At 32.6% G+C, this 14,398-nt stretch overlaps 1 protein-coding gene across 1 annotated transcript in view; it reads right to left on the reverse strand.

Annotated features, from left to right (window-relative positions):
• Positions 1-14,398, reverse strand: part of LOC108687296 (RNA-binding protein Musashi homolog Rbp6-like) — a 119,479-nt gene that overhangs the window by 65,716 nt on the left and 39,365 nt on the right. The window contains exon 2 of the mRNA XM_018192988.1: positions 2,965-3,087. Coding sequence (XP_018048477.1) covers positions 2,965-3,020 — 56 coding nt within the window. The 5' untranslated portion in view covers positions 3,021-3,087. The remainder of the gene's footprint in view (positions 1-2,964; positions 3,088-14,398) is intronic.

The raw sequence follows: 14,398 nt of genomic DNA on the forward strand, positions 1-14,398 counted from the left end.
AATTCACATACGATTAAATTGCGACTTCTCAACTATTTCGGGATTTAGAATTGCATTTGCACGAAACGTAACATGACATGTGATATTGGCGCTCTCCCCCCGTTTACAATTCCAGTAATCAGCGGTCACATAGACAGTACACTGAGAGAGAAGAAGCGTTTGATATTTATTATATAATTGAATGGTAAAATAATTATAGTTAAAAACTCCATTTTTATATAATTAGGAAAAAGTGAAGAGAATTGTGAACGAGGTGAAACACTAATGATATTATTACAGTATATTAGAGTAGTAATCTCTTATTTCTCACATCCAATGACAGTCCGATATACACTTAACGTAGATACTATACAAGTATTACATGGTCACGTAGAATGCACACGTTTAAGGTTAAGTTAAATACTATTGAGGTAACCGGACTCTATATGATCTAAGCTTTGCGATTTTTTCTAATTTTTTTGCTGAATTTAAAATTAAAAAAACTAGTCAAATTCAAAAGAGGAAACATTATTGAACATTAAAAAATATGTATGAAACATTTTCAAATATTTACATGGTCGCAGTAAAGATTTCAAGAAATCTAAACAAGTATATATATTTCCCTCTTTTTCATTAAAAAAAATGTCAAAGAAATGGAAAATAAAATAATCTAATATTATGTTTATAATAAATATATAGAATACATGTTATAATTATAATACATAAAATATAAGTTTATTAACATATTGACATGTAAGAATATAGAAAAATCTATTTTTCAAACATGGATTTATCTACTTATTTTCGCAATTTTCACAAATCCATGAGCTGTAACAAAAATATTAATAAAAAAAAAAGTTACAGTCGATGTGTACACTCAGTATGCTTAGGTTGGCCATAAAGTATCTTACAAAGAATTTCCTCTCTTTGATTACAAACAACAATAATAATTGATAACATTTACATATTATATAAAACATAATTTTGAACTATAATTAAAAAAATTTCTGCGGAATGATTTGTTGTCACGCGGGACAATACCCAATTGAAATTTGTGTTTAAAATTATAGTGATAATATGAATATTAATTATTGTAATTTAAATCTAAATGATTGGAGAATTTTTAGATTGTTATTAATTAATAAATAATTATCGGCTTTATTTAACTTTTCCTTTAAATGTAACAATTCTCTACTTCCTCTTATTACTGCTGTAATAATAATTATATTATAATTCTATAAAAATATACAATTAGCAAACGGACGTAAAATTAAACCGTAATATTTTAGTGACTATTTTTTCCTTCAGTGTAATAATTCATATCACGAGCGAATCAACACGTCGGTTTTCCTAAAAAAATATTCGCGCTGTATGTATTCTACTCCGTTACAAAGGTCTTTTTGATTACTATTCTCCTTGTTCGATTTTCGGCGAATAAGGTTCGCAGGTCAGGAACAAAGGGTGTACTAGGAGAAACACCTAATCGCAAATATACGGATCTCTCTGTTTGCTTTTCGGCTAGAAAGCCGCGGGAACATGACGGAAATGTTAGGGAGAAAGAGATACGAAAAGTGCGTAGCGCACCGAGTTTTCATCCGCTATGTATACTCTGTAAGTATACATGTACATGCGCGCGTATATGAAGAATCGTTATGTTCGCTCTTCCTAAAGGAACTTTAATCAAAACTGAAAAATAGAAGAAACCTACTTTTCATCCCGTCGTCTTTTCACCGTCGCTTCTGCAACCATTCCGTTCCGTCCATGACGAGCGGACGATAATACGGCGTCTGACCTTCTGTGCAAGATATCTTGAAATGTGTATACAACAATGCCGCATTGTCTAAGCCACTTTATTGTACCCGGCGACGTCCGAATATCACGCCGAGATCTCGACTCGCTCGGGTATGTAGAATGATTTGCAACTAACATGCGCAAAACAGACTTCTTGATTAAGATTAAGATGAAATTAATGAGAAATGAGAGGAAATTTTCGTGATTTAAAGCTCAAGAATTGCATAATTAAGTTACAGAATATGTTCCACGTTGAATTTAAATAGATACCGCTTCAGCAACATTTCAATTCCTAACTCAGTCATAAAGATATTTAATGTAGAGCATTAAATAGTGCAATACATGATGTTAATGGTATTGCATCAATCTTACAATGTTAACTTGAGTTTTTCAGCAATTTTTCAGAAACGATTCGTTAAATATTGCAGATGACAAATGCTGATTTTATATACAGAAATATAATTTGTGATTTATTAACTATATTCAATAAAGGAAATATTCAATAGCGAAAAAAATGTAAATGAAATAATTTTGTTAAGCTGATTACAGATATTGTCGAGATCTCATCTTACAATTAGATACGAATGTATCTTCTTAAAATCTATATCGTGCACTGTGTATACACACTGATCGTAAAACAGCTTGAGACAGGAAATATAAATTTACACATTACTAACATGCAGACATATAGCATAAGCCTAATCTATTTGCAATTAAAACTGAGTTCCCATGCATTAAAATCAATTATTATATCTTTGATAAGATTGCGTTATATTCAGATATAAATATGTATACGGTACAATTTAAAATTAATATTGCCGAATAAGCAATAATTTTACAGCCTCGAAATAGACAAACTTAACAGTCTGATATAAATTTATTATTTATAGTAACTTTTTTCTATTAAACGCTAAGCAGTTGAAGGGGATTTAAACAGAAAATTAATCCGAAAGTAATAAATAATTGATTTTCGGATTTTCGCTAATTATTTATCTTTCGTCAACAGATTACTATATTATTTAAGTCTTTTTAGTACATGTCTATAAAGCTCTCAAAAAGCTCAATGTTGTTAAGAAGATTAGTTACGAATAAATAATAGTCTAATCTATTGATATACAACGACAAATCAAGATCTCAGCTTTTTATTTTTTGTAAAAGCAAATTCAGTAGTAATTAAGATGGGAAGACACTTACCAATTCTCTAGTACACCGACGTTCGAAAAGTTTGGAGGAAAACTCGCGGCCGCCATCGATGGTCGCGACTAATGTCCGCTAGCTCCACTTCCTAATCCTCTTCGCAGTCCTAACACGCAGTCACTGACATAAACAAAACAAATGATTAAAAATGGCTCGAGAATTTGAGAAAAGCTGCGAGACAATTTAAAAACCTTCAATTTAACATTTTCGGAAAGAATTAATTATAAATTGTCAAAATTGACGAAACATTTTTAACTAAAGAAAATATAATAAAAATCTACTATCTCAGAAATATAAATTTCTTAAAATAAGAGAAAGTAAAAATATATAAAAATATCTTATCTACCACAGATATATTTTAATTTACTATATATATTGCACCATGTAATATTTTTTAATTCATTGTTTAATAAAAAATTATTCTCTCGAGAATATTTAGCACATCTTTACTGTGTGTTTAAAATATACATGTCGTTTCGAAGTGCCATTTAAAATAATCGCTAAATGATAAAAATATAATAAAATATTTTCATTATTTTTTATATAGAATTAGATAATACAATAATTTTTTTTCCAATTTGTATAAGTCATATTTTGTTTTAAATAAAATTATATAAATTTCTTACGTAAATCGGTTTCTCCTGATAATACAATATGTATTAAAAATATGATCAGAATGTGAATATTTTTTACGAAATATTTCATATTTGATGTTAAAATGTGTCAGAATAAAATATGAAATAATTTATAATTTTTGTAATTTCTAAATAACGTTATTTTAATCTTTTATGCATATAATATCCAGAGAAATTGATACACATATTTTTACATTTTCAAAAATTTATTACGGTCGTAATATCGAAGAAGAATTTTAAATATTATATAGATCATTAAATTCATATTTTCGGGTTCGATTCTATCAAGTGTGATGCTATTTCTTGAAAAATTCCACTATTTCCTCCCTTCAAATTTTGTAGAAAATAAGTACAGTTCCATCACGATAAAATCATCTCAAAGTAATCCCATTAAAGACCTTTTTTTATCTTTCGTCACTTTAATTTCTCGAGATCGGCGTGAACAGATTAAATGGAATACACTTTGTGTATATTGAATACTACTATTAAATGAATATATAAATACACATAATGTATGCGATTCAAATCATCAAGTGAAGCGGTTAAAAGCGAAGAACGACTTCAAATTTAAATCACTATCAGACACGATTTCGTCGTAATTGAGAGTCGTGAAATTGCATTCAGAAAATATGGAGATTCAGCCATCTTCCTTAAAAGTACCAACCGTCTCTGTTTACGTTCGCTTTATTCACGTTCCTACACATACATGCACAATACCGTATGGTTGTATTTGCATGATAAATTATACGCACACAGGCTAAGTCCCGCACGCATACTTAGAAACTCGCACTTCGGCCGACTACCCCTTTTCTCGCATCTTTACTATCTTTCCGCTTTTCGAATCCTAGTATCGGTAATGAACGATCTATTGTATCAGTGAATGCTCTTTCAGGCAACAAGATGAAAAAAGGGATAGAGGAGGATATATATACAGCTAGCTAAGGGTGAATGGCGAGAGGATTGGCGGACGAGGGGCGAATATAGAAGAAGTATGAAAACGGCACTCGTTAATGGATTCCCATTCTCTCCGACTACTACTTTACTCTCTCTTTACTGTCTTTCCCTTTCTTCGAACGTTTTCTCCTCATGTTCTTTGCGTAGTGCTCTCTTTTGCGCGTTTTTTACCATCCACGCAAGCACGGGGAGCTCGCTCGTTACACGTGTAAATCCTGAACTTTGGTACGGTCGTATGCGTCTCATTGTTCGTCGCGACGCTGTATTTCCGACTCGCAACAATCGTAAAACAAATGGCCGAACGATTCTTGACGCGTCGTAGATCTCAATGTCGGTAATAGCGGAATTATTCGACCGTCTATTTCACCCTCTGTGTATAATAACGAGGGGATCATCTCTGGTGCGCGGAAATCTCGTTGAGGCTTTCCGGATGTGATTTCCTGGAGCAAGGGTTAACTCTCGATTAGCAGGATTAGCAGAGATTACTGTATACAACGTACGTTTCTCGTGTACATGTACATTATCAAATTACAATAAAAGACACGGATAAATGTAGAAGAATTATCAATTTAAGAGTACCTAGATCCTCAAATAAGAGATTAGACACTGTTCAAATAAATTTTGATTATTTTTTTTTGAGTTCACTTGATCCGCCATATTCAAGATGATTTAATCAATTGTATCTAGACATCTTTTCAACTACGTTTTAAGAAATTATCTATAACAAATGTTTTTCACAACTTTACATAATTGTAAGTCACATAATTTTATTCCTTAGAATTTGACTTTCACAATGAAAAAATCAATTCAATCATGTTAATTTTAAACAAAAATACATTAACTTAAAGTACATTGAATTTCACGAATACCAGTAAGGAAATTCAAAGTGAATACCGATTAGGAATAAAATAGACTGAAATGCATAAGACAGAATGAGACGCATGGATATCTATCCAATTTTATCTTAAGTTTGGTCCGCTATATTCAGGATATTTCAGGACAGTGTCAAATTTCTTACTTGAGGATCTCTAGAAGTACTTAAAATTTTTAAGTAGTACTCGAAAAAATTCAAGTTCAAATTTTCTTCAGTTTAAACCGATAAGAAAAATTACGCTCCAAAGTTCTACCAAAAGTTCGCGAACTCTTGGTGCGCGTACCGAAGAACAAGGAGAACAAATTCTCGTTAATTAGAGAGAATAGCCGAGTGCAGAGAGAAGGATCATCAAGGCGGACGATGCGCGTCCCGGTGCGGATTAGAGAATACGACAAAATCCATTGTCGTCGATCGAGCCGCTGCCATTGTCCGCCGCCATTGTTTGTCCGCTCGTACGGCAGTGATAAGGGGCACGATTCCGTCGGCTCGCGAATGACAGCGAGCGAGAGACAACGCTATTATCTCTGCAAAATGCCTGACGGGAAAGAGCGGTTTGCAGCATTGCGTCAAAACGCCATCGAAATATTTTCAACAGCAGCATTTCGGAGATAATTGGCAACGAGAGTGAAAAAAACAAGTCCGTATTCGTCGCGCTTTTCTCGAAAAGCTTGAAAATTTATTATTTGCAAATTACGAAGATAAAAATGGATCAATGCGCATGTTTCTCTTTTCGATAATCCTTTTACGATCCTCGATGTTTCTCTATCGCATGAAAATCCAGCGTTCCTCATCAATGATTATTATTTCTATCCACACTGATTATCCTTTGTTTATCAAACTTGCAGAAGAGGCTACTCGCCACTCGCCCAAGTTCTGAGGCGCAAACTTTGCTAACTGGCGAAATTGAATAGCGAATGTATATGCGAGAAACGTATCATCCGTACGGAGTAATCACATAGACAAAATCAAAGTGCTATAATTAATGCAGGTGTTGGTGTATCGTGAATAATGAAAATGCCACCAGCGTCTGTTTGTTTCGAAAAATCGAAGATCAATCAAATTGAATTCCGTCATTTTATCTGTGGTACATCGACGGTCATCACATTTAATCGCATCGATAAATTAACGCTGACTTTCACGCGTAATATTCTGACATAAATATTTTCGCGCTAATAAACAATTCAAAATAATCCGAACATTTCGGTTTACGACTATTAATACGATAACAAATATGTCTCTGTTAAAAATAATAACACATTTACTAATTATCAGTTTTGATTTAATTCTCAGAAATCCCGAGAACCAATAGAGGACGAGCAAACCATTCTCAATTTTTAAAAATTATTATTATGAAAATAAAATGTAATGATTAATTGATCAGATAATATTCGCACAGTCCATCCGACAGTGTAATACATGTTTGTAATGCAAATTGCAATGTTGGAATATATCACAAAGATAAATATAACTCATTTGATCAAATGGACAGGTGAAGCTCATAGCAATATAAGTCACTTTTTAAAAACATCAAATTGAGTTTATTCAGTTTATAAAACAAATATGTTTATAAAACAAAAAATATTGTTTCTCAAAATTATAAAAATTATTTACACCGCTACGGCTTTGACCCCTCTAATTAAAAAAGTATTTTATACAGAAATGATGATTTTGTTGAAGGTATATAAAAATCTAGGTCTATAAAAATTACTTAGCTAGATCTGAAAATAATTCTGTCAAACCATCAAAATAATTATGCAGGACGCTCAAACTAGTTGTTAAAATATTAAAACATTTTGTAGCATTACTTATCACTTGAGATTTCTACGTTATTACTTTGATGATTTAAAATTATATTTTCAGATCTGTGTGTGTATTCAGTTAAATTTTGATTTCAATAAAGTCATTCTTTTCGCGCGTGTGTGTGTGTGTGTGTGTGTGTGTGTGTGTGTGTGTGTACTAACATATACCATGTGAAAAACATAAATGATATATAAAGCATTGCAAAAAAAAGACCGAGAACTTCTCTGTATAAAATAAAATTAGTAAAATATAACTCAATTATTGGACGAAATGAAAATTTCAAGCTTTTAATGATATGTACGACTCCAAATAAATTTGTTGTTAATAAAGATTTATTAACGAATTTATTTAAAGTCGTACACATCATTAAAAGCTTAATATTTAAAAATTATTATCAGTTATCACTTCGTCCAATAATTAAGTCATATCTGATAACTGATATATTTACTTAACAGGATTATCAAGACTACAATTGTGAGCAATGCTGTGAAAGGACATGATAGACTGTAACATCGATGAGAACAGTATAGCATCAAGAGATGGAACAACCATTAGACAGTAGGTCGTTCGCGACTATAAACGGAAGACGATACTCGTCGGCCAATACGGTGCGAATCGCGTCTACTTTCTCTATCTGGTCTGACTAGGAAGTCGTAAATCCTCTTTTGCTATTTGCACGGTGCAGGCATTTTATGCAGTATACCGTGGCAATAAAGCGAACGAATGCGATCGAATCGGTGCCAGGATACAGACGACGCACCCGTTTCTCTCGTAATCGCGTGTCTCGAGTTTTGATAACTTTTCGACGAGCAATAATAATGCGCGATGTGGTGCGAACATACTGAACGATAAGAATCAACGGTTTCGCAATCAATTTCTAAGACTTATAAATCACAAAGTTTATGAATCATTTATTAATAGTTTATTATTTCGTGTCGCAATGCTTTTTGTAACTTATACTCAAATGTTAAAACCAAAATTGGGAAAATTACTATTAAAAAATTGAATACACGGAAATTACAAATAGATTCCAAATATAAAAAGTAATGATAAAGGTACACTTACAATTATAAAAAAAAAATACCATTATCATAAAAAAAAAAGTAACTGTTAAGATCATTTTTATAACCGCATAAGTATAGTTGTAAGAATTGATATCAATTCTCTATTATAGTAATATTCTTCTTATATTTGATTATAATTGGTCAATTCTTACAATAACGTTTACGTAATTATAAAATGAACTTTACAGTAACGGCGTTATAAGAAGTGCATTATCAAAAGTAATGCACTTTTTATAAGAAGTCGCTCTGTTAGCGTTGCTTGAAATCTTCCAAAACTTTTGCACTTAAATAAAAGGAGATAAATATATATTCCGGCGTTGAAGATAGAGAGTGCCTTCCATTTAGTGATACAAGTCAACACACAATGTATCGTTCTGTCTTTGTTACTCATAGAATGCAAAGAAAGATAAAACATTTGTATTGACTTGCGTTACTAAATGGAAGATATCCAGAGAAAGCGAAGATACTAAGTACTAACAAAAAACAACGCGAACAAACCTCAATTTTATTTAAAACAATGGAAATTTAGAGAATGAAAAAGTTATGCGCGCGATGGATATCTTTACAGCTTCATACAAAGTTATACGTTCAATCGTAAATGTCTTTCAAAAAATTTCGCACACGTTTCTGCTAGCTATAAATAACGATCGTCATTAGAATCCATTTTATGATTGCATTGCAACGGTTTTTCTTTTCTATGAAACGCAAAACACTCGATATGTTATCGAACAGACAGCAAAATAGATTTTACTTCGTACAACTGCGAGAGAGATCTCTATCAGACAATCTTTATGAAATTTTCATTGATACATCATAAATCAGTACATCCATGTTTGAAAGTTTCTATATGTCTCCAAAATTCTCTCTTTCAGTCACTTCCATCATGGAGCATCTCTATCGCCATCCATCGACGGGAATCGACATTTGCAGATCTCGAAAAGTTCGCTAGATCACTCATTGCTCTAAATTGGCGTGGCGAGTATATTTGGATTTAATCTCCATGCTATTTGAACGAATGAAGTGCCGCTGCTGCGGTGATCCCGTAGGGGCGATCCATCATAGGCGTCGCGAAAGTCAACGACAAACGTTCGGAACGATCGGATACTGTGCCAGAATCGCTGTGGTCGTCGTCGTCACGTGGGCGAACCAGAATGGGCACGGTTTCTCATTGGTCATGGTCCACGTACCGCTTGGCTCGATTAAAACGTCGCTCGCGGTCGAAGAGACACGCTCTCTCGCCCAAGCTTCCTCTTTCCTCTTAACTTCCCTTTCCTATCTTTTTTTCTAATATATTAATCTCTACTCAGTTGTAACGTATATTTCCCAGTTTTAATCTTTAAAGCTATATCGAGTAATTAATATACATTTAATTAAAATAAGTAATTAATTCGAGATATCTGAATTATACTTTCAGGTACCTAATATTAATATTAATATATTAAGAATTATCTAATATTATCTGAGAGTAGTTCAGATGTCTCGAATTAATTATTTATTTTAATTAAATAATATTATTTTAAAAACTATTACGTTTTTTTTAGTGCATGAAAAGAACGATTTTACTAAAGTAAAAATTTCTTTAGATACAAATCTGAAAATAATATTGGATCATTAAAATAATTATGTAAAACATTTAAGCACGACAATACTGTAAAAAGCTACATAATTATTTTCGTGACCGAACAAATTATTTTAAGGTCTGTATCCAATTAAATTTTTAGATATTTTTTAGATATTTTATTTTAGCAAAATTTTTTCCATATAATAATAGTCTTAGAGAATCTCCCATAATCTTTCGATTTGGGAGACCAAAGAGATATATGGAAAGAATGATTTTGCTAAAGATAAGAAAATTTTAACTAGCTACAGAATCTGAAAATAATTTCATTGGACCAAAATAATTATATAAGGAACTCAAATATAATGATTGATGAGCAATGCTGCAAAAAGTGACATTCTAGCAACTTAATCAGTTTGTGTGACCAATATAATTATTTTTGGTCCACTAAAATTATTTTCAGATCTACAGATCTAGCAAAATATTTCAGCAATTTTTCAATCCTTTGTGTAACTACTAAATATATGTATAATTTTCATGAAGATTTGATGATAATTTATAAATAAAATCTGAGATAAGATACAGATATTTCATATAAGTGTGAATTTCGAGGCTAACCAAGAGACCGCGAGAATTACGTGTAATACGTAATTTTAGAAAATGTGAAAAGCCGCAGGAACTTTAATGGATTTCCCGGGTGCGCGCACTTTCGCCTACCATTTTATCTCCGCAAATTGGGTTAGTCTCCTTGGCCGGCCGTGTTCTCCCAAGTCCCACCTGTCGTCTTCACGACACCGTTTGCTGCTGTAACGAAACGAACATAACTTGACGAGAAGGAGATCGGACGATAGAATAGCGACGGACTACACGGTCTGTAATTCGACGTAGTCCCTTGCCGTGGCTAAACCGAAGTTTGTTAAAGGTGAGCGATTAAAACGGTTTAACGAACGCTTAAATAAATGACGAGGAAAAGAACTTCACCGAGGAAACCAACAAGAATTCTTCCTCTATCTGTCTTATTAGTAATTAACGCGATGTATGCATCGAGAAAACCTGAATCTCTCGGTGAATGTTATAGATTCGAAACACCGACAGCCTTTTTCTTATCTGACGTCGATTCACTCGTAGAACTCACGAAATTAATCGACCTCGTAACGAATTCGACAGAGCGATAAATTTGACAAACGTTAGACGATCTTTCTTACTTTCGAAGGAAAAGTGAAATATGAAATACGAACGAAACTCGCTAATTCTCTGCATTAATGAAGACTGAACTTATGAAATGTTACACGAGAAGTAGACGCGTAAATAGAGATAAATAAGAAATTGACAAAGGAGAGAATGTAAATTTTCCGTCTCAGCAACTTACGTCGTATCATACATCAAATAGCTCTTAGCCTAAACGCGGATAATAATTATTAAACGAGCGACATTTTGCAAATGATGAGGAAAGACATCAGTTATCGATCGTATTCACGTCTCCCTATCGGAATACCTCCTGGACGGTAAAATGTACCACTGAACATATCCCCGCGATTCACGCTCGGATTAAATTCTCCGTTTATGAATACGTTTCTCGAGTTCTCTCGTTTCAGTTGCATAAAGAAATTGGAACAGATTTATCGCTGCGAAATATCGTAAAGCCGTGGCCGCGAGCTACTGGAGAAAAAAATTTGGCACAAATCTGGACGTTTAAATGCCAGATCCAACTGGAACCCGCACTTTTGAATGTGCGCCAAACCTCTCGACCGATGTACACGCGTGTGCTGCATAATTTCGACAGATTCGAAAAAAAAGTCATTCTGCTAACGATACTTCTTTTGCAGTTCACCCGCAAAGAGATAAAAAAGCACAGGTTTGCCTTGGTTAATTTAATTTAAACCTGGTTTCAGTTTCATCGGTTCACGGAATCTTTCTGTTCGGTATCAAGACGAGACTCCTTTTCAAAGTAGGAAAACAAGAAGACAGGAACAGATGATGTAATATTGACACTTTGTAACCTCATTTCAGTTACGTTCAATCAGGACAGAGAGATGTAACCCGACGAGCGAAAGAAGTGGAGAGGCCGCGAGGGAGGAGAGAAGGGAACTCTTCCTCTTTTAAGTAACGAAAAAAAAATCGTCGTTGTGTCGATCATTGTCGGTACTCATTGCGGAACAATCGCGATAATGAGAAAGCCACGCAGTCGAAGACTGTTTCACTCTCGCTCTCTTCTTTTTTCCTTCTCCTCCGCGCTTCGACTTTTTCACTCGAGAATCCACCTGTAGTCGGCAGACACCGACTCGCTCTCTCGCTTTTGTTCTTCGAACCAACAACTTCTATCATGCGAGTCATTGAAAACTGCAAGAAACTAACCACCGTGTATTACTGTAGCGTACGTTTAGCAATAGACGTAAAAACATATAATTGATGACGTGGGATATTTTATTTTAGCACAATGACATGATTGGGAATGTGCCCGTTTCCCTTGCCAAATATTTAAAAAAAACCGTAAAATGCGAAATGTTCTGAAAATTAGAAATATGGCAACAAATAATGTATACACGATAGAATAAATAAATGAGAACCAGACTTTCAAAATATGTTTTGTCCGAAATTTGTAATTTTCAGAAAACGAGAAAGAAAGATATGATGCATTTTATAGAAATTAACAATATATCAATAAGTAAAAAAGGATGTAAAATATTAAACAAAATTATTTAACAATTGTTAAAAATGTGTCTAGTGAAAAAACATAATGTACTTCGAAATATTTGTTTTTCAGCATATAAATTAACAATGAAAAAAAGCTTTCTGAATATCTCAAAGTAGCTTATAATATAAGTCATTCAACACTGAACACGCCATTTCTATCTAAAAAAATGACATTTTGAACAAAACGTATTTTGAAAGTTTGTTCCTCAAATATTGATATTTTCTATTATCAAACGGAAATCTTATGTCTACACAAGAAAAAATGATTTCACCGAAAATTTAATTTAAATATTCAACATTCAATACAAATCTGAAGATAATTTTATTGAATCATCAAAATAATTATGTATGCCAGCAGTTATCATCTTTCGATATTAGTTCAACTGAAAATCTTCTGCTGGAGATCAAGAATTAGTATCAAGTTGCCAAAATTGAAACTTTATTTTGCGATCTCTAAAAAAAAAAGAACTCATCAAATTCGATTTCTCTCGCTTTCTCTCTCTCTCTCTCTCTCTCTCTCTCTCTCTCTCTCTCTCTCTCTCTCTCTCTCTCTGCCAGAGATTACAGTCTTACCGGAAGTCGACTGCTATCACCAAAAATTATTAAATTCTATACTGTAATGCGTTTTGTAGTACATTCTCTAAAAAAGAAAAGATTATTTGACTTTCCCGCCGGAGATATTTTTTAAAAAATCGGAAACGTGCGGACTCACAAAAAGACTATTAAAATTTTGAACGAATTTTTTCTGTATATCGGAAAGTCAGAGATTTGGTCAAAAAGTCGAAGATTTAGTTAAAAAGTTGAAATCCGGTCGAAAATCGGAGAAATGACACTCAACAAGCTGGTTGCTAAAAAGATAAAATTTTTTTGTAGCATTATCATCATTCTACATATTTATTTTGATAGTCCAACAAAATCATGTTCAAAATTTGTATACAGATAAATTTTTACATACAGCTTTTTGTATAGAGCTAAATTGTTATACTTTAATATACATCAAATTATTTTTCTCGTATAATCATTTTTAAAAATTTCATGTGTACACTTAGAAATGCATTTAATTTAATCAATTAATTTCTTATTTGGACAAACAAATCCTTGGTTAATGTAATAAAATAATTTAGTTGAAGCATTTGACTATTATTGACTTTATTAAAACATTTGGCTATTGTAACATTTTATTTGTTTCTAATAAACAACTATCAGATATCAATGTTTATCAGAAACAAGTAAAATGTTCCAATAACCAAATTCTTTGCTTCAATTAAATTATTTTATTGCATCAACCAAGAATTTGTTTGCCCAAATCCAAACAAGAAAATAATTGATTCAACTAAATGGATTTCTTAGTGTATATGTCATTTTTACATTTTTGAATCACATCAATTATTGGAAACGGAGTTTTACGCCAAAATTGAAAATGTAATATTAATTATAATCAATTTAATATCACTGATGCCGATAAATGTCTTATAAAGTAGATTAAGATAAAGATATAAAGAATTCTAAAACTTGATAATATATAGGGTTTTCGTATGACAATTACAAAGACAAACACATTAATCGTACGCAGTAATATGAGAAATAAATGCGGTTTTGCCTTGACACGCGTGCGATTTATTGCAGGATTTCAACGTAATCGTTTCGCCTATCAACGACAATGTCTGAAGTGATTTGTCGTTCCGCATAACAAACCGTAAACTTGGACATTCGATTCGTACGGTTTTATAGTATGTGAGGTAAAACCGAAACGGTAAACCTAACAACGCAATTGAAACCGACAATTGCCTTAGCAACGTATTGACATTGCGAAATTGGTCTTTTTCACACATATATATATATATATATATAT

The sequence above is a fragment of the Atta colombica genome, unplaced genomic scaffold (genome assembly GCF_001594045.1).
Source record: "Atta colombica isolate Treedump-2 unplaced genomic scaffold, Acol1.0 scaffold205, whole genome shotgun sequence".
NCBI lineage: Eukaryota > Metazoa > Arthropoda > Insecta > Hymenoptera > Formicidae > Atta > Atta colombica.